At 37.3% G+C, this 21736-nt stretch overlaps 1 protein-coding gene across 1 annotated transcript in view; it reads right to left on the bottom strand.

Moving 5' to 3' along the window:
• Positions 1–9951: 9951 nt before the first annotated feature.
• The window catches only part of LOC138708953 (RNA-binding protein MEX3B), a 93134-nt gene continuing 81349 nt past the window's right edge, over positions 9952–21736 (bottom strand). The window contains exon 2 of the mRNA XM_069839342.1: positions 9952–15777. Within this exon, the coding sequence (XP_069695443.1) occupies positions 14585–15777 (1193 nt within the window). The 3' untranslated portion in view covers positions 9952–14584. The remainder of the gene's footprint in view (positions 15778–21736) is intronic.

The following is a 21736-nucleotide window of genomic DNA, read 5'->3' as shown; positions in this document are numbered from 1 at the left end:
CCGCGTCAAAAGAATTCTCATTATAATAATATAAACTCAGGCTATAACTATAACCCTAATGTACTTTCGGGTAAAATAGGGTTCAAGAAATTGTATATTCAAATAATAAACTTCCTATTTAAGTCCTAACAGAGGTTGAGGCACTTTAAAAATGCTTAACCTAGGTTTAGGTAGAAATTTTAACCGGTGGTTACACTAATCGACGTTGATGCACGTGGGCATTAAACAATTTCCCCAATCTATATTTATGCTTTTGATACAACTGATTTTAATTTCCTTCCAATTGGAGGTTTGATGACGTCTTCAATTTATGAATTTTTGTTTTAATAATTATTATGAGTCTGTTTAAAGTCTAAACTACTTTTTCATTTCTTTTTTACTTATCGTGTCTTAATTACATTGCATTGTGCATTCAGAAGAATGATTCCATAATCTTTTCCTGCATTACACAACTAACTTACACTCAAATCACACAGAACATCGTGTAGCAAAGTCGTATGACGGAACTTGTGATGAAAGCCGCTACGTCACAATCCGTCAACGCACGTTAATCAACCAGCCAGTATTTTAAACAGTGGAGACTGGCAGCCTGAATGACAGGTCACCGTTAATGGACGCTGTCACATCGACGGAAGTGCGAATGCCCTTAAAATGAATACTTAACGATGTTTTAGTAGGCCTAAGTCAGTACAGCTGCTGAAGAAACTTCAGATACAAAACAGATAGCTGGAGGGCATGGAACCCAGTTTCCGCGATGTTGTAGACAAAGTTTAAATGACGCGCGCTACTCCCACCAAAGTAATGGCTGCCGTCTGGGTCGCCAGGAAAGCTGGATGTCGGTTATATATCCTGCTCCCTAACCCGGTAGTCGGACTGGTACTCCAGATCGAAACTTCTTTTGAGAAATCGTCAACTGATAAGGTAAAGGCAAGGTAAATATATATATTTTACAGGTGCATAGCTTTGATAACTTGCATATCTTTGCATAGAACTACGAATTCTTGTGTTTTCGTTATTCTCCTTCTCTTCCCCTTGTATTCCACTAGTTCTTCTTGTCCTCCTATTCCACTTGATCTGCCTGTATTCCCCTTATTCTCCTACACTTCCCCTTGTCCTCCTTGTATTCTCCAGTTCTTGTCTCCTATTCTGCGTTATCCTTCTCTTCCTCCTGTCCTCCTTGTATTTCCCTGATATTTTAATCCCCTTATCCTCCTTGTAGCCTATTCCCGTTCTCCTTGTACTTCCCCCGCTGTCATATTCTCCTTGTTCTTTTTGTACTCCTCGTTTCCCCTGCATTCCTATGTTCCCTGTTCACCTTGTATTTCCCTGTTCTCCATGGATCCCCTTGTATTTTTTCTTGTATTCCCTTTTTCTCCTTGTATGTAGTTCTCATTCTCCTAGCTCATTTGTATTCCTTTGTTCTCCGTATATTCCCCTTGTTCTCCATGCATTCGTCTTATTACCATTGTTCCCATCTCCTTGTATTCCCCTTATTCTTATATTTCTCTGATCTTTTAATCCCTTTATCTTCCTTGTATTTCCTTTGTTCATTTTTGTATTCTCCCTCCTTCCCGGGGGTAAAAGGCGGTCAGAGCGTGGTGCCGACCACACCACCTCATTCTAGTGCCGAGGTCATGGAAAGCATGGGGCTCTACCTCCATGCCCCCCAAGTGCCTTCATGGCAAGTTACGGGGATACCTTTACCTTATTCTTTTTGTTTTTCCCTGTCTTCCTTGTATTCTACTTGTTATTTTTGTATTCCTATGTTCATTTTTGCATTTCCCTGTTATCCATGGGTTCCCTTATTCTCCTTGTTCATTTGTGTATTTCCTTGTTCTCCTTGTAGTCCCTTGTTCATCTTGTATTCACCTGTTCTCTCTGTCTCACTCTTCTTCTCCATGTATTCCCCTCTTCTCGTCTCCTATTCGGCGTTATCCTTGTCTTCCTCTTGTCCTCCCTGTATTTCCCCGTTGTCATTGTATTCTCCTTGTTCCTTTGTTTTCCCTGTCCTCCTTATTCTTTTGGTACTCATTTCCCCTGTTCTCCTTGTATTCCCCGTGTTAATTTTTGTATTTCCCTGTTCTCCATGGACCCCCTTGTATTTGTTCCGTATTCACCTGTTCTCCATGTAGTTTTCATTCTCCTTGCTCATTTGTGTACTTCCTTGTTCTCCGTATATTCCCCTTGTTCTCCATGTATTCCTCTGTTCGGGTCTCCTTGTCTTCCCCTTATTCTTGTATTTCTCTCATCTTTTAGCCCCCTTATCTTCCTTGTATTCCCCTTGTTGATTTTGTATTGTCCTTATTCTTTTGTTTTTCCCTGTCTTCCTTGTATTCCCCTTGATCTTTTTGTATTCATTTCCCCTGTATTTCTCTTGTGTTCCCCTTGTTCATTTTTGCACTGCCCTGTTATCCATGGATTCCCCTTGTATTCCCTTATTCTCCTTGTTCATTTGTGTATTTCGTTGTTCTCCATGTATTCATCTTGTTCTCCTTGTATTCGCCTGTTCTCTTTGTCTCACTCATCTTCTCCATGTATTCCCCTGTTCCCGTCTTCTATTCGACATTATTCTTGCCTTCCTTGTATTTCTCTGATCTCTTAGTCCCCTTATCCTTCTTGTATTCCCCCGTTGTAATTGTATTTCTCTTGTTCATTTTTGTGTTCTCCTTGTTGTCTTTATATTCCCATTGTTATTTTTGTATTCTTAGTTTCCCCTGTATTTCTCGTGTTCCCCTGTTCATCTTGTATTCCCCTTGTTGTTCATTTTTGTATTTCTCTGTTCTCCGTGGATTTCCCTTGTATTCCCTTATTTTCCTTGTTTTTCCCCTGTTCTCCCTGTTAATTTGTGTATTTCCTTGTATTCCGCGTGTTCTCTTTGTATCCTGTCTCTCTCTTGTTCTCCTTATAGCGGAAAGAGAGCTAGCATTTTTTATGAGTCAATTCCCAAGTTACCGCTATGCCTTGTAAGGAGAAAGACGTAGTTCTGATTAAAAAGAAACTTTAACACGAATGACTTCCAAAAATAACTTATAATCTGCATCTGTAGTCGAAATGTTAGAGCACATGCACTTGACATGTTTTCCCGCGATCCTTCACCTTTTCTCATCAGATAGGTATTGTTTTCGGCGTTTTTTTTATCATACAGTACAGTTTATCTACTTGAATTGTGACTACGTAATCGGACTCCAATGCGGTGTAGGTGTGACTCACAGTAGGCTATATCACTAACAAGTAAGAAGGCTGTTACGGTATAAAGTAGAACCGTAAAATGGGTGAATAGGAATGAATTTTTACTATATTTTACTATTTATTTGTGTCAAAGAGTAAATACAATAAGCAGACAGCTGATTTTGTCCCTACACAGCAACAAGACGTCACGTCCCTTGGCGTACGGAAAGAGCGTAGCAAAGAGTTCAATGACCTCCCTGTAAAGGCTGGTTCACAATAAACCGGGAACGGAAACGACGAGCACGAAATATTGTTAAATACATTTATTTTAACATTATTTCCGTTCTCGGTTTATTGTGAACCAGCCTTAACTGACGTACACCTAACGTTCAGTATCGGGATCGAAAATCCGCTGTCTGACAAACTGTTTATTTCTTCACTCGTTATTAAGAAATAGTAAAAACTAATTCATATTGGCCCTATTTTACGGACCGTAAAATTTCAAGTCTAATTTTTCACAGCAGCTAAATTTCTGTAGTTACTGTGTCTTTACAATTTCAATCTGAAGTTCTGGAACGCCATCTATGGAAAAAAAATAGCGTACATGGAAAATCCGCAGTTCTAGAATATCACAGCAACTGCACTCAAAATGGACGGTGTAGGATTGGATGTGGAGGACTTACAGGTGGAGGGTAGGATAAATCCTTGTATGCTACGGACACAATACAGGCTCACTGTTATATCTAGAGTCCAAACATTGCCGTGGCCGATAAATTTTACCTTATGCATTCTCTCGCTCACAGTAGATCTCTTTTCGGGCCATAAATTGCAACATGGGACCCCAGCTTTACTTCCGTTTCGAAGAAAGTCATACTAAGCCTTTACAGCCCAAAATTCTATTGCAAGGGAGTCTGGTCGCGTCCTATCTCTTATTTCTCTTCCTATTTCCCTTTCTTTCGTTACGTCATTCCACAGTACGTCTCGCTCCATTGTCTAATTATTGGATAGCGTGTACTTATCCTGCCTGTGATAGTAGCATTTAACCTTTAAATCCATCCTTGCCTAACCTACAAATCAAGAATAATGACGTTCCACGCAATCCAAAGGATTTCATGCATTACCAGTCACTTTTTAATATTAATTCATACGTTAATTTTTACTCTTTTAGATAGAAATCTGAACCTTTAGACTGCTTGTTTCTCTTCTGATCAATGTTTCCTCAGCTACAGATCTAATGAAATTAATTTTAATACGCTGAATTCCCTTCCTGGTTTCAGTTAGTGTGTAGCTCATCTCAGGTTCTAGGCTGTCCTTCGCATTATTCCTAGCAAGGAACTGTCGGCGCTAAGTTGGGAAATTTGATACTCTAGTGCATGTTCAGGCGGACATCTCTAGCCTTCAAACAAGTAGTGACGTAGAATATCTTTTAAGCGTGTGCCTGCATGTGATACTGAGATTATACGTCACTGTTGCACCTCATTTAAGGCTAGAAACGCCCGCGCTGAACTGTCTGCTGTAATATCTAATGTTTAGGACACACTTTTACGGACTAGGCTAAATAACATTTTATTATTACTAGTGTTGTGGGATTGAATCGATCAATTTCTGTTGTAAATTAATCGATCAAAAACATTTAATCGAATAATCGAGTCGATTAAAATTAATCGGTTGTAATTGATATTATTTTGTTAACACAAACTCGTACTAAAAATTTCGACAATATTTCTCTCTAGGAAATTGCTTACTTAAAAGCAAAATAGTACTGTTATTTTCTAACTATAAACCAGGTAGTGTAGGGAAAATCTTTGCACAAACACTTCTGAAAGAGACTGAGATATGACAGTGATCTAGTCTACCTCTATTGAAAGTTGAAACACAATGCGAAATCCTTATTAAGTTTTGTGATTTTCCAAGAAAACTACCACCTTGTCAGCTCATCTTCCTAGCATATGAAATACATACTTTTCTGGGATTCGTCCCCCCTCATCCCTTATAAAATGGCCATGTCTACACTGTGTGCAAGTGACAGAGTAACTACCTTCTTCTCTTTCTAAGATCTGGTAATTCGATTACAATAGGGGCCAGTCTCCTGTTTCGACCGGTGTACTGAGTTTGTATATGAAGGTTGTGTGTTTAGTTTGATAAAGAAAAAACCAGTTTCCTGTGGTTTGTGAAAAGTGAAAACTCCATTATGTCATATAAGAATTTGAGAGGTAAACTTGGTGAAACGTTTGGATTTAATTTGAACGATCGTGAAGTGCTTGAGAGAAAAAAAACTTTTTCCGTGTTTAGTGATGCAGGAAACATTGTTACTGAAGGTAGAGCGGCACTTAATTCGGAGCATGTGAATGCACTCACATGTTTAAAATCATGAATGAAGCAGTATTAACTAGATGAGTCTTCATACTTTTTGTTATTTATGTTTGTCCCAAAAATTCCCGGAGAAATTAACACAATAAATTATAAGCCTCATAATTAATATGTTAGTAAGTAATTAAAATAGTTGCTTTGTAATATAACGATACTATATAGATATACAACATTTAATACGAACACAAGTTAAATTTAACAATAATTGAGTATTACAGTATATTAAAACATTTTTTCAACTCGATCAAAACTCAACTGATTAAATTCAAATAGTTAATCGATTAAATATTTTGATCGATCAACAGCACTAATTATTACACTAAAAAATCAGAGAAAAACAAAACCTCAAGAAACGATAAAAGCACATATTTGCTTTGTGTTTACAGCCCTGCAAAATAATTAGGGTGGTGTTCTGAGATCTCATCCACTTTACAATTATGGGTGAAAGGTTGTTTATAGTCTTGCAATGAAAACATGTCACAACTACTAATTGTGCAATAACGAAAAATTACCTATCTGTTAACATATTTATTCGACAGAACAGTGAAACTCTTGAGTGAGACAAGTGGCCAATAGGCTTGGAGCTCACGTTTGGTTTCTCTCAGCCCCGATCTCTCTTGCAAGGACGCGTTTTCGCGTACCTTTTAATTTTTCTCCTCTCATTCGAGTACTGCACAACTCTTAAGTGGGCAATAAAAATATTTCTAGTAGTCCCCTCAACTAGAGCGACTGTTTCCCCTCCTACCTAATACACTAAAATGAATGAATTTCTTTATGTCAAGTGATACTTAACAGAAATCCTACCTAACACACTAAAATGAATGAATTTCTTTATGTCAAGTGATACTTAACAGAAATCAAGTTTCCTTATACATCCGCCGATTTTCTCTCTTAACATCTCGACCTTGCAAATTACTATTCAAAATTGTTCGAAAAATATGTAAGCAAGGAAGGCGAGTCTAAAGTGGAAGAGAACCGGAAAATAGAATTGCACATTCAGATTTATCGTCTTGCAGATACCATTCATTAGAAATTGGGTGCTATCTACTGGTTTCTAGTAAAATTACCGTTTTAGATTTTACAGGGTTCCTTTTTTTTTTTTTTTTTTTTTTTTTTTTTTTTTTTTTTTTTTTTTTTTCCGAATGAGGTTCAAGTACAGGTATGGTAGTCAGGATCGAAAAAGTGGGTCGTGTCTTTAAAAAATTTGAGAACCACTGCTCTAGACGATCGTCGATAATTTCGTATCATTACCAGAGACCGGAACTTTGTCAGAATGCCTTTTTTAAATCTGTTATACCTATCTTCATTTTGAAAGTAAATCTGTACGAATTACATCTTTGTGATTGAAACGTCACAGTTTTATGTTGCCCTTTTCTGCCTTTTTAAATATAAATGCCTAATTTACAAACTAAATGCTTTTTTTGCCTGTATTTGACTATCTATTATTTATTAATTTATTATTAAAAATTGCCTACATGTATATTTTAATTTATTTCTATAACGGCTACAGTGACTTCACCGAATGTATATTATTGTCTTTCAGTCAGCTCATATTCTCTTTGGAACAATGAGTGCTGCCGTGCAAAAATGTGTAACAGTAAGCGTTTTGATTATCGCTTGTGTTTATTTGACAAGACAACAATGAGTGCGGGTCTAACGTTATTTTTCTTTCAGTTTTCATTGCGACGTTTGTTGTAGTATGACCCCAGAGAACTTAAAAAAAAAACATTTGGTTGTCGTGTGCAACGAATAAGATATTGCAATACATAGGCCTTTTAAAAACATTTCATTTTTGTGTCAAGTACAACACTAGCATTTTGTTTAAAATTTTAAAGTTCTTTCAAATATGACGATCGAGTTATTGAATAGTGTAATCTAGTAAATAAATGGGTGTAGTGAAAGGCTTTTGTAATTGCCTTTTATTGCGCATTTTAGCTATTTATAATGCCTTCTTGCCTGCCTATTTGAGCTATTTATGAGGCCTTTTTGCCTGCCTATTTTAATTATTCATAATGCTTAAACTTCCGGTCTCTGATTATTACAGTAAAGAGTATCTTAGAAACATTAATTTGATTTGGTGCAATGAATTAATATATTCCCTATTTAGATAATTCCATTTGTTCTATACGAAGTTCCTACAAGTTGAAGGATTTTACCACGATTGATAGCTACGGCTACCTGCTCTGAATTCACGGAGTGTACAGACAGAGCGGCTGGAGTATTAAACGTGCTTCCGTTCCGCAGAACTTCTACCAACGCTAGGGGGTTGCCACGGCAACGGGAACTGATGTAACGGAATAATCAGGTAAATTTCTGGAAATTTCTCTTCACCTGTGTCATAGCACAAGCTAAAGCTGTTCGTTTGTCGGCAAGAGTGTAAGCCAAATACGTTGCTGCCACGTTTCCTGCAGGCAGAGCTACATCAAGATGGACGAACAGTCGATATGGAATGGCGGCAAGATAGGGTGTGGAAAGGAACGCAAAGGTGTAAACGAAAATCGTTAACAGGCGTGTTCAGTTACAAATACGATTTATTTTCTAGAGAATCATTCCTAGTGAATCATTTATTCACAAGTCTGAAAAATAAAATATCAGCAAACATGAAAAAATTAACATACATTATTTTAAGTACTCTTTTACCCAAAAAGGAGGTAATATGTTGGAACTTCAAAATACATTTGTTCAAAGATTATCTTACGCACATTAAAACATGTATAATAAAAATATATGTGAAGAATTTTGCATGGAACTATCTAAGATATTTAGGCTGAGTATATTTATTATTCTCTTTGGGTATAAACACATCTCCAAATAAACAAACCTATGTATGATTTCTTAAACATTTTTTTCATTTAAATACGTAAACTTTTTGTAAAATATTTAAAACACACACACACAACCCTGATAGTTCTGGATTTGAGTTTAAAATGGGCAAATACTTTTCTTTATACTGAGCATATGAGGGGAGGGGATAATAACTTTTCAATGTGTAATTTAATAGATATATTATGAAAGATTAATCTTATTCTATATGTAAATGAGTGTAAGTATATGTTACTTATACCATGAAGACATATGCATTCTTTACCAGACTCACAACAATATACCGAGTTGCGCGGACCCATCCCCCGATCGGAGCAGGTTCCGGCGCGGGGGGCACGCCCCGTGATGTCTCACTCCTCGGTCCAGAGTATTGCATATTGGAATGGTGGAGGAAACGAGGGGTGTTGAGCAAACTGGTGGAGGGGGTTCGCGGGGCCTCCTGTCGTCAGGCCGGGGGGTGTGGCGCGCGCAACCCTCAGATCATATAGACTACAAAATTCAGAGATGAACAACACTGCCAGGCTTGGGACTTCTATCAAATGTGTACAATACACTTGGCACCCGATTCATTTAGAATCTGCGGTTCACAATAAATTATTACGTAGTGATTTGAATTTGTTTACCTCGATGCGCATGTTCTCACACATACACACATACAATCAATTCAGACCTCCATCCCAAACCTAACATTAGTTACTGTTTCTCCAAAAGTTTATATATATTTATATATATTATATAAAAATCAAGAATAAAAAACATTATACTGATTCCTACACAAAAAACATCTCTCCAGTTCCATAATTATATTAAATCTGAACAAGCAAACTTGCTTCCACAACAATGCACCTCAAAAAACACATAAGCCATTTGCTTTATACCCATACTCTGCTCTAATATATTATACTAACAACTACGACTACCATGATCAGCATTGTACAATCATGAGAGGGAAAATACTAGAACCAGGAGAGCAGAGGCGTTCAGGACAGAAAGCGTTCAGTCAGATGCTACGAGAGCATACAGATCCCAAATTATTGCATAGAATCTGGCACCTCTGTGGTCCACACCGACCTCTTCCCTCCCCCATCCGATATAAAAGACAACGACTAATTAACCAGCTTTGAAAACCTTGAGACGTCACCAAATGAAACTCGTCCATACTCTTTTTTTTTTTAGAATGTGAATTGCAGTTCTATTGGATATTATGTTAAAACCTCTTAATGTTACCCGAAGATGCAAATATGAACGTTAAATGTCAAGATCAACGTGTGCGTCCAGGAGTTTTCCAAGAGTTTGACCAATGCTCCAGTGCCATCCACAAAGCCATTCTGCTTCCTCTGTAGAGTCCGAACACGGAGTCGCACGGCTAAAATCCCGGGCTATACAGTGGATATCTCCCAATGTATTCACTGCATGCTCTGCTGAACGTCACTCACACGACACAAGTTAGGTAATACACAAGAAAACACCTGTCGTCAGTTTCTGTTCTTGATCGCTTGTGAATTTCAGCAGGTTGATAGTTTTTGGAACTGAGAAACTTTAATTACCCCTACTCTGTCCGTTGTGGACAGACTTTGCACCATAACCATCTTAGAATGAGATTTCACAAGTATTTTTTACACTGACCACCCAGGTTTATTCCGATGGGTATGGAAGTGCTTTAGAAAGTCTGGCACAAGCGACTTCGAACCAGCTAATACTGGTTCCAACGCGAGAAACAAACCAATTTCATTTGATCACGCCTTATTGGAGTACACGAGTTCATGTTAGACAAAGAAATGTGCCCTGCTTTACAAAGTGCCGTCTAATCCACCAAGTGTGGCTGTCTCGAGTGTTGAGTGTCGCCATCAAACATTTCTTGGTCATGCATGACTCATACATAAAAAAAGACTTCACTTAGTGTAATACTAGTATTTTTGTCAAAACTGGAATAGTACAAATACAACTATTACTGTTATAAATATAAAATGTTACGGTATTTTAATGGCCATTAAGCAGAAAAGAATTGACCCGTCTTTGCTGTTGGCGGATTTTTTTAACCTTTTTTTAATAATCTAGGTTTTTAATGTACTTGACACAATTGCAAAAGTGAGGCTGCTGTTTGTATTAACACAGAAGATGTAGTCGACCACTTGGTGTGAGGAGCCATACTCCCTCTTTTCACAATCATTGGCAATTTTTCCCATTTTTTTATTTTTCTAGCTTTGTTTCTTTTTTCAAAAAAACACATAATCAGTCTTTCAAATCACAGTAAAGCTTTGATATGGGATGTGTGTGTGTATTTGTCGCTGTGCTAATGTGAAGGAATATAAGCAAATGATATATAAAAAAATAGGGAAATATGTAATAGAATTTTCTCAAGATCAAACAAACATAATTCAAATATAAACACTTCAACCGCTCTTATGCCACTCTGCAATAAACAGGGAAGGAAACGATTCCGTATGGATATTGTCACGTGTTGGAAAACAAGGAGACACGTGGAAACCAAGAGCGTCTCGGTGGGGTTTACTGTGATCAACAAGCTACTCAACTTAAAAATCGAGATTCCTGACCTTCCGACCTGTCCACTCAGTCAATATGGAACATCCACGTCTTTATTTTTTCTAGCCAACAGCAAAAAGGTCTTCAAATTTCCTGTCCCCTGTTGTAAGGCAGCGTTACAATACAAAACACTTGGCATAATTCCTGTCGATCTTGTGTTTTTAAAACTAGGCTTGGTGCAACAACAACTTTACTGCCTTTGCAACGTCCTGACAGTTTTGTGCGCTGATGACTCTCGCATAGCTTTTAGAAGTAGTACTCTACAAGGATTTGAACTGTAAATTAACTATGTGATCACACAGTACGACTTTGAGCCCAGGTTTCCAAACACAAGACCTACACTATATGATACTTCTTGTAACAGTCTACACATTCACACACACAACAAACATACTAAATAGAAGTATTTGTTAATGTATTAATGGTGAGCAGGTTTCTTTTTCTGTTTCCTTGATACCAGTCGCTAAAGACCGAACTGTTGCAGCATCACTATTAATTATTGCTTTCAGAGTTAGAAAAAATGTTGTTTTCAATATTAATTTTGCAAGGCAGAACGTGGTGATGGTGATTCACTCGAAGGGCCGAGACCGCTGATTCCCTTAGCAGCTGCAGCAGATCGGTCCTTTGCTTCCGGTAAGGAGTCAACAAAATCAGATGTCTAAGATTTATTATTATATTATTATATATTATAAATAAATGTTATGTATATTTTGTGCTTCCGAGCTGGAAAACACGACGTAACATTTCAAATTATTTTTTTAAATATATTATAGTATATAATTAGGCCTGGACCTTTTTACACATTAAGAATGATAACAACGCTAAATGTTGACACCTCTTCAGTCAAAAGCTAGTTGCATTTACAGTTTTCCTCCTTCTCCCAACAACCCCCCTTAATAGTATTATTTTATAAGCGGAGGGGAGTTGGAGAACCTTCTGACTTAACGTCCCATCGAGCTGACATCGGATCCGGTTTGTTGACAGACCAAACAAAAAAGAAGTGTAACACTTTAAGAAACGCGACAGAACCACTAACAATTCTTTTAAAACATCTATTATTCTTTAAATTAAATTATTTGCATACAGAGATCCTGCACTTTAATTATTGCATTGAAACTAGTTCCACACTTTGATTGAAGGTAGCAGCACTATCCATGGGTCTACCAACACTCACATATGCAATCTCCCTCCATCAACTTTTAGTATATTTATTCAGAACAATCTTTCTAAGTTAAACTGTTCGAGAAACAAGAAATGCATTACATCTCGTAAATTAAACCTCCGATGTCTCCAAATTTCTTCCTAAAACTAAACGACGATATATATATATCTGAAAAAAAAAATTAAAAAAATGCAATGGAGGCTTTCTTCAACCTGACCCCTAGGAAGACAAAACGAGAGCTTTTCAAAACTCAAATCGAATCCAAGATGGCCACTGCAGTCTCAAATGAAAAGTTCACTCTGGGCCTGTCACATTTTGAGCAGACTAACATAAAAAATAACTTCTCCAGTGTCACTAATATTTCTTTATAGCTACATCATATATAATATATAGTATAATATATATATATAGGATCATAATAAAATAGAAAAACACTAAACTACTACTCTGAATGTATCTTAAATATTGTGCAAACTCATCAAGGGGAGAAAGAATTTGCCACAGTATACCATTTGCAATTGTTTCTATAGTTGAAATTTATCTAGAAAAATGCAAAAATTGTCTATAATGCTAAGCATCATTCCAAGGGGCTGGCAATAAATCATGCAACTCTTAAATTTCAAAAACGCATTCTCCACGATCAAAATATTTTATAATTTCCCCAAGGCATGCAACTCTGCGCAAGCACTAGAATCCAAAAGCGACACTGAACAACCCGTTCAGAGGTAGTGAATCTCGGCTGCAATATTTACAACCAACCCCAAAACTAATTTACATGTACTCGATACTACTGTAATAATTATCATGAAAAATGTAAAAAAATAAAAAATGTTTAAATTACCATGAAAGAAAACAAAAAGATATTGTACATTTACTATGGTGAACTTCTTTTCTCCTTTGTTGTCACTTTGATAATAAATCTTACACAGGGTACAGCTACACACATGCCAAAAAAATAATATACAATTATTCTCGAACATCAATAATAATCATAATAATAAAAACAAATACTGAAACTTTTTGTGAGGCACGCCACATCTCAGCCAGGCAGAGGACAAGGGTGGCAATTACTTAGTTTATATCATTTGTATTATAAAAAAAAGAACTTGAGAGAGAACAATTACAACATTAGTACGCAAAAATCTCCTCACCGCCTCTTTGGAATGCGGAGAGCAAATGAGGGAGTCATCCGTTAAGTAATTGAGCAGTTTTTCTTTTTGTTAAATTAGCTTATTTTTAAATAATGTGCATGCCATGTATGTAGCCAATCATCTGTCAGTCGCAAGGTGATGTGCAATACTAACTACATACAGCAATGCCTGATTTCTTAAGAGAATAAATGTTAAGGATACTCTAGATAAATAATTTGATAATTAATACTCTTCAATAACTTATGGCTATATCACATGAAAACAGAACAAGCAACACACGGCTAACAAGGGATATGTCTCTTCATAAATATCCAGGCAATAACAAGGAATGACTCCTTTTAGCTTGACTTTCTACCTCCACTCCTATAATAGATGAAATGGCGATGGTCATGGTAATGCAGGCGAGCATGGCAATGATCTGATGGGCGGTGGCGAGAAGACCATGACAGTGGTAATAATAATAGTAATAATACATAATAGTAATCATAATCGAATCCTGCCCCCCTTTGGATACTGAACGGTTTACAACAGCCGCTTTTAAGAATGGAGGATGCAACGCAATACTAGCGCTGCCAATGGCAGTTTTAAGAATCACAGCCAGAGCTAGTGGAATCCTGTCCTCTGTCTGACCGAGTGCTGATTTTTATTATCGTTTAAATAATGAGAATTGCCTACAAGTTCAACTGGAATTCCCCACACAAGAAAAAATATAAGAAATAAAAGAACATCTCACAAGAGATTTCTAGTCAACATGTCTTTTTTTAAGAATTTTTTTCTCTCTGTTAAATCTACATCCACATCCACACATACACATAATACAAAAATCTAAATCTCGTTAAAATATTTCATAATACTCTTAAAATGTGTGATATTATTAATATTATTAATATATTATGTATGCACTCTTCTTTTGGATGAATCTCCCCACACGTTATTAATGTGTTGGGGCGGGGATGGGGGTGGTGGCATGCATTATTATTATTATTATTATTATTATTTCCTTATTAATGACAAGAGACAGCTTTCCACAGAATGTACCCGAATATTGTATTGGGGCAAAGGGAAAAATCACACTCCATACACTCAAAAACTTAAACATTCAAACAAAAATATTTTAACATAAAATATAGATTTAAATAATTTACTTAATTTACTCTTTTCGTTGTATAAAATTTTTTCCTTTTATCCGGACCCCGCTGGCACTGATACATTCTGTCAAAAGCTGGTTTGTGTCTCCAGATGACTTCGTTCTTAACCCTAGATGCTGCAGTCAATCAGTCTGGATTCTTTAGAGTATATAGCATTAAGAACAATGTAACAAATGGAAATGAAAATGCTAGCGTTACTTCATTTTGTTGTTTATATCTTATGAGAAGATTCTAATAGCCTGTGCAACGGGCAGCTGGCAGACAGGGCAGAGCGGAGTGGAGTCTGCATCGCACACCCGATTGGCGCAGTCCAGGCAGAACAGATTGTGTCCGCACGGAACCAGAGCTGCATCGACTTCCTTCTCTCCACAAACGAGGCAGTCACGCCGACCACCACTCCCGGCACCACCACTGCCGCCACCTACCAGTCCTCCCAAACTACCCAGACTTGTCAGCGAATCGGTAGGGGACACAGATGCCGCAGGGGATGGTCGAGTTGCCGGTACAGATGAACCGCCTGATGGGAAGGACCAGATGCTGGAAGGAGCTGTGGCTGTCTCAAACGATGGAGACTCTCCAAGCCCTTCATCACGGTCCAAACTGCCATTCCAGATAGACACCAAATCCCCCAAGCGACTGCCTTGTCCACCAGAGCCGGACGAGCTAGAAGAAGAGCTGCAAGACCCAGAGGAAGAGAATGCGCCGGTGCTGCCAGTTGATGACGTCATGGTTGGAAAAGTCAGTGGCACAGTGGAGTCTGCGAGTCCAGCTGTTGAAACAGGAGTATTTGGTGCCAGGCTGTTGTCCAAGTAACTGAATAGCGAGCCAAGGCCAGACTTATACAGAGAAGCCAGCAGATCTGGGGAGTCGTCAATGAGGCCGGTGCTCCCCAGAAGTGTGCCGGCAAGTCCTGCAGCACTGCTTAAACTCCCGGCCAGTGTGCCGTTCCCAGTCCGCATGGCGATGTGGGCTTCTATCTCACGTCTTGCAGTCTCCACACTCTCTGGCAGGCCTGTCACCTCGAAGACTGGCTCCTTGTCTCGCGAGGGCGTCACGATGTAGGTGTGGGTCTGGTGCTGGATGCGCTTGATGGTCGCACCCTTTGGACCCACCACAAGGCCCACGACTCTGTAAGGAACTCGGACTTGGATTGTGACGTGGCCGGGGACGTTTGCTGGAGGTCCGGGAGGTGCTGTAGAGTTGCCTCCCACACCCCCCAGACCTCCGCCCCCCAAGTTGTTCTTGCGAGATGCTCTGATCTGCGAGAAGTGCTCTGCTGCTGACAGAATCTCCCGCTTGGCTTTGGCAACGTCTTCCTTGCGCCCAGTCACGACAAACACTGGCTCTTCCCCTCGCACTGGAGTCTTTATGTATGTGTTGGTCTTTGCTCTCAAGGCCTTGATCTTGCAACCTGAAACAGGAATAATACATTCAGTGCTCAAACAGTGCATTTCACACAATATACAATGATCCATTTAGGTATGGAAAAAAACAAAAATGCTGAACATAATAACCGTTTCTATTTTTTTTTTTGTAAATACATTCCAAAATAATGGAAGTTCTTCTTTCTGCCCACATTATACCTCAAGGATTACTTCAGTTCTCAAATCAGCAGTACATCTCTCCCCTCCCTCAACACCAAAAAAATCGTGTATTTTCAAGTATAGTGAATCGAGATCAGCCATCTCGGGGGGGGGGGGGGGGGGAGAACCACCTTACACTTTGGGAATCACCGACATGGATGTACCAACAGCTTATGTTTCAGGTTAAACAACTACCACTACCAGGATGTAGCTTATAAATTAATTCTATTTTCACAATACTGACTATATGGTCAAACTGCAGGAAATATGAATTTTGTTTCATCTTCAACATAATTTTCACAGCAATTTTAATTTGCTCATACCCAAATGGATGTCATCATCAATACAACATCAAGATTATAGAAAGTTTATAAATTCTAGTTTGCTCTCAAGGACAAAATAAAGCAATGGTGCCTTATTCAGAAATAGACAAACTTACTTCTATTCCTGATTTAATATTGAAAATATTATAGATTCCTGTGATTCGATTTACCTTAGATTTTTGGTAGAAAAGTAAAGAAATTCTCTTGGATAGGATCGTTACAAATTGCAACAAGAACCAAATCTAAGCTTTTATTCTTTCAAAAGTACGGTCATGCATTATTTAGCACAATACAAGAGAAAATGTAAGTAGACATTGAAGCAGTTTTATGACAAATTTGGTATACAGCTGAACAATCCCAAAATTATGAAAAATTTCACAAACACCTTCAACTTGCGTGAAAATGGATATGTTTGGTATTACTTTATGCAAAATATTAAAACTTATCCTACAAAGTCGGTATGGTTGCACCATTCACTAGGACATATACTTCGACGTTGTTTTAAATAATACCGGTATGTGGTACATAATAATTACAAAAGGTATGCAATATGTAATCATTCCACTCCTGAAAGATATTAACAACCCTCAGCTCTTCCTACTTAGTACACCTGATCTCCATTCCAAGATCTGTCTTTTCTTGGAGAAAGAACTCTGGTAACAGCTCCCTCAAGAAGTAACGCATCTACTTTCAGAAACAAAGAAATTCGACTGATCGAAATCCGAATAATGGAGATAAACATTATTCAACTTACATAAAACGAGGTTTGTTTTAAGTTTCATCCTTGCAATATACTAGAGATTTTTCTTACTTTATAAATAAACATGAATACGAACTTCTCAAAGATGCACAAAAAAAAAAAAAAATTCAAAGAATGATGACCGTATTCCGAATAATCTGTTATGTTCCTTATCTTTAAATTATTCAATCTAATGCTTATGCACAGACACAACGCTGTAAAATTTACATCCTGTGGAACGTTTCATTTCATTTGAGGCTCATTACTCAATGAACTCCATAAATACAAATGATGTCAAAGAGGAAAACAAGACCTATCGCAGCCCCAACCCGCAACTACTGGGGCTCCTCTGGATGTCATTCACCTTCATCACAGCTAATTGAAGCAGATCCTGTTTAACTGTTACAGTTGCAAAGCAAACTAAATTTCACGTTAATAAAAATGAAGCATATCTGTAGTAATAGATAAACTAACACTGTGAAATGGAACAACGTACACAAGTACATCTGTCACTAAATCTTTCGACATGTATTTAGTAGTTTCATTTTACTGCACCTTACCGTACAACTAGTGTTTGAGTCATTTAATCCAGAAGAGAACTGGAAAGTTATGCTTTGTATAATGTTTTCACATACTACCCACATAGTACCAGAAGCATAGCCATATTACGACCAGGATGAGTTCTGGCTGTATTCTAAAGTCAGTTTACTGAAGTTCCTCTAGTGTCAGAGATCCAATGTTCCATCTGCCTTGATTCCTTCTCAGAAATCTGGTAATGAAATGTAGGAAATAATTTCGGACTAAGAAGCACGCCTGAAAATTTCTCGACTGACGAAATATTAGAAACCAAAGCAAGCCTTCTAGGATTCATGCAAATTTGGACACAGTACACACTGCGGATACGCTTTACCAGCATATCGATCAGAGTCTTCGTAACTTTCAAAATCCACAAGATTAAACCAGCAACATCCCAAAGATGTCACTTTATTTTGCGAGTTTTGGAAGATTAACTTATTACCGATTTGTCTGGATTCCAGGAATTTCAACTGGCAACTATTTTGGGTTGTAAGGAATACAGTTAGCATTGTTTCCCATAAAAGGGACGACAGATCCGCTCGTCCGGTTAAGAAAGGAAAAGTAAAGAATACAGTTACCAGTATTAACTACTGAAGCTTTCCTGGCGATGTGCACGATATCCCCCTAATCACCAGTTAACCATGAAGTCGAGGAAAATGAATACTCTCGAAACGTCGGTGTATCAGAAAGTTTCGGATCAGTATTAACATTGTTTCCGAAAGATGCTACAACGAAACTTCTACGAGTCGAACGTATGTTCCACCTGCTATGTTACTAAACATACATACCAACGTCTATTGATTTACTTACATAAACAGACTATATCTAGAGTGTGGTAAGACAGATTGAAAGTAATAAAACTCCAAGAAACAAATTACGTAACTTTTTTGTTTTTGCATCCTTATTAATTTTATCTTTGTGTACAGTTATTTAGAATATTGCACAAACATAATTTTTCAATTGTGTATTTTTGCGACAATTATTTATTTTCTAGCTTAAACCCTGGTTTCAACCAATCATGGCTGTTAATCGCTACAATTTTATCACTTTCTCAACATCTGTTTCATTCTTTGTCATCATTTCAAAGTGCAAATTCTTTACGGTACTATAAAACATGCTTTGCGATCGTCATTTGTTTACCACATAGTCAACTAAAAATGACGGCTCGGTTCAAACGTTTTGGTGAAGCTAACATCGAATGAAATTGAATTTTAGTAAGTCAATATTTTATTGTATTAGAGTACTTTATTTCTTCTAATCGTGTAGTAATCAATTAAAACCCACTAGAGTTTTTATTTTTTCTAGATACAGGTCACGTGACTATCTTACGATTGTTTTTCTTAAGTATATCACATCCGGTGTTTACAGATATTAAATATCCCACCTTGTATAACGATGGCCGAGCTTCGGATTCTTAAAAGAGGCAGTTCCGTGATTAAAGCCACATCTGGCTCCAACAACCTCACGTGTAGCATTAAAATGAGAAACCAGGAACGATGTACGCAATGTTACGTATAGAACTGGAATGCCTTACGATTTCTGTGTTCTGTAATTTACTAGTCTACCTCACTTATCTACACAGCAATTCCGATAACGATTGTCTGCAAGTGTGTCGGAGGAAATGTACAGGAAGACCGTCAACATCTCATTAGGCCACAGGATATGTAACACATGATTAAATGGGGACCAGCAAAAGCATACAGGAGAACTGAATCGGCAAATGAAGTGGAAATGGAGAGAGCACGTGGCGATACTATTAGTTTGGATAGGTTGAAGGAATGGGAAAAGCCAGATCCAGATACCGCTGCGCTGGTCAAACTTCAAGGAAGCGGTGCGGTAGTAAGCTAATGATTACAGAAACAGTAACAAAAAATAACGTGGGAGAAACTTGAAGACATACCCAGAGCGGCGTCAGAGGTTTGTGTTGCACCAACCACGTTATTTGAAATACTGTATTACACGATTACTTCTAACAGCTTGCAACAAAGTTTGATACCTCATACAGTTAACGCGATTACTGTGATCCAATACACCAATAAATGTGCAAGTTTTTCGATATATAGTACAACCCTGTTAATACGCTTGTCAAGGGACAGTGACCTTAAAGCGTTATAAACGGGACAGCGCTTTAGACGGGAAATGATTTATGAAATGGGGAAAACAATTTAGACACTACTTCATCCTATTATATTTGCATTAGTTGCAGTGCAAAGTGCAAATACGAACTCATTTCATATGAAAATACTCTGTTGTTTGCCGTATGTTTGTACAGCTATAATGAATGATAACTTTTCTCTGCGGTTCAAGTAACTACAGAATATTTTGTTTATACGACGTCATTCTATTTTCGGCCAATGAAGTGTAATGAAATTTTGAATTCCAACCAATCACAGTCATACATCGCGATAATTTCTGAAGCTCGATTTATCACTATCAATTTATCGCATGGTCGTGCTTTTGTTTAGTCAGTGTCGCCAACTGTTTTCACATAAATCGATGAGCATGAATCCATTGTACTAAGTAAAGTGCGAAATCCTACTTCCACATCTACATCTTCATTTTCTAACTCCATGTAGGCCTACATTGTATCTAAAGAAAATGACACTCCTTCATAACAATTGTTCATTTAATTAACGTATTAATCAGATTATCTGTAATTATACTATAAAATGTTTAAATTAAATTATGATTTCAGCAGTATTTCTGTTACAATAACAGGAGAAGAGCGCAGTACACGTAATTAACATTTTTAAACCTATATTTCGCTTTTCTCAAGTGGCATTATTGAATAGCATTCAATTTCTTTATTGCAGTAATCGTTATTCATCTATTTCGAATCCACAATGTCTGAATTTTAGGGATATAATATTATTTACATTTTATTTTATTGACGAAATAGTCCTAATAAATGTCACTCGAAGTCTGAGATTTCCCAAATAATTATCGGCAAATCTCAGACTTTTAAGATTATTGATAACTTCACTTGGTACACCGCTAGGAGCAACACTAATGTAATTTTTCACGTATAGACAGATTTCCGCTTTGCCATTTTGCATGCACACGCCACAAAATTCAAAGGATGACTAAATTTTTCAGAAATTACAGGAATGTATTAACAGGGAGACTTTTGAGTGTTAAAATCATTTCATACAAAGAAAAGTGCCGGTAAATACAACTTCCGACAGTGCTGCCGGTTTTTTTTTCCTTCAGGTAGAAGGCGAAATTTATTTCTTGTATTATATTCGTGGTGCAATGGCCCTCAGTACTGCTACAGCAACATATTACTTCAGCACGCCTTTAAAACACAAGTTTCGCAATTTATACGAAATTTCACACTAATTTCCGATCCGATGAAAGCACAAGTGGGATTTGGAAGCGTTACAAGAGGGTAAAATTATACATATATTAAATGTCCAGGAACCGTATGAGAAGAGCATATTGAACGAGATAGCGTTATAAGCTGGTACGTATTAACCAGGTTTTACTGTACTTTCGGTTCACTCTGCATTAAGATATGACCGGGTTCTGTCACGTGGATTTAACCATTTTAGCAACCCTAGACGAAAATAGTACTTTTCTTACCCTGGTTCTTTTTTAGCTCACGATGAAAATAAATCCAACAATCGAATAGTTAAATGTTTATCTTTTCCACCAGCAATGGACCAAATTCAATCCCAACATCTTCTATCACTATATAATCACTATATATATATATATATATATATATATATATATATATATATATATATATAAAATTGTGGCTAGATATGACCCAAAAGTAAGAGATTAAAATGTACTATAAATTAACTACGCACAATTTAAACAAAGGATACTGTATATCAAACACAAGGCATGGGTCCAATGGTCTGTTCCGCTCCTCTCAATATACAGTTTTCCAAAAGTTAAGGACACTCCTTCAAAAGTGATGTTTCACTCCTGTCCTTATATGAAACACCCTGATGTTCATATAGGGACCAAATATCTGTTAAAAATGAAGTTTTTACTGCAAACCCAATCTATCTTTCAAACTGCGGATTATATAACAATTTTTCTGCTGTGAAAAATCACATTTTTTGTAAGAGAAAAAAATACTCCAATTGAATGCACCTAGATTAATGAATTTTGGGATAAAGTTAGAAATAATTTACA

This window comes from Periplaneta americana, chromosome 11 (assembly GCF_040183065.1).
Source record: "Periplaneta americana isolate PAMFEO1 chromosome 11, P.americana_PAMFEO1_priV1, whole genome shotgun sequence".
Lineage (NCBI taxonomy): Eukaryota > Metazoa > Arthropoda > Insecta > Blattodea > Blattidae > Periplaneta > Periplaneta americana.
The sequence above is the reverse complement of the archived record's forward strand: the minus strand, read 5'-3'. Positions and strand labels throughout refer to the sequence as shown.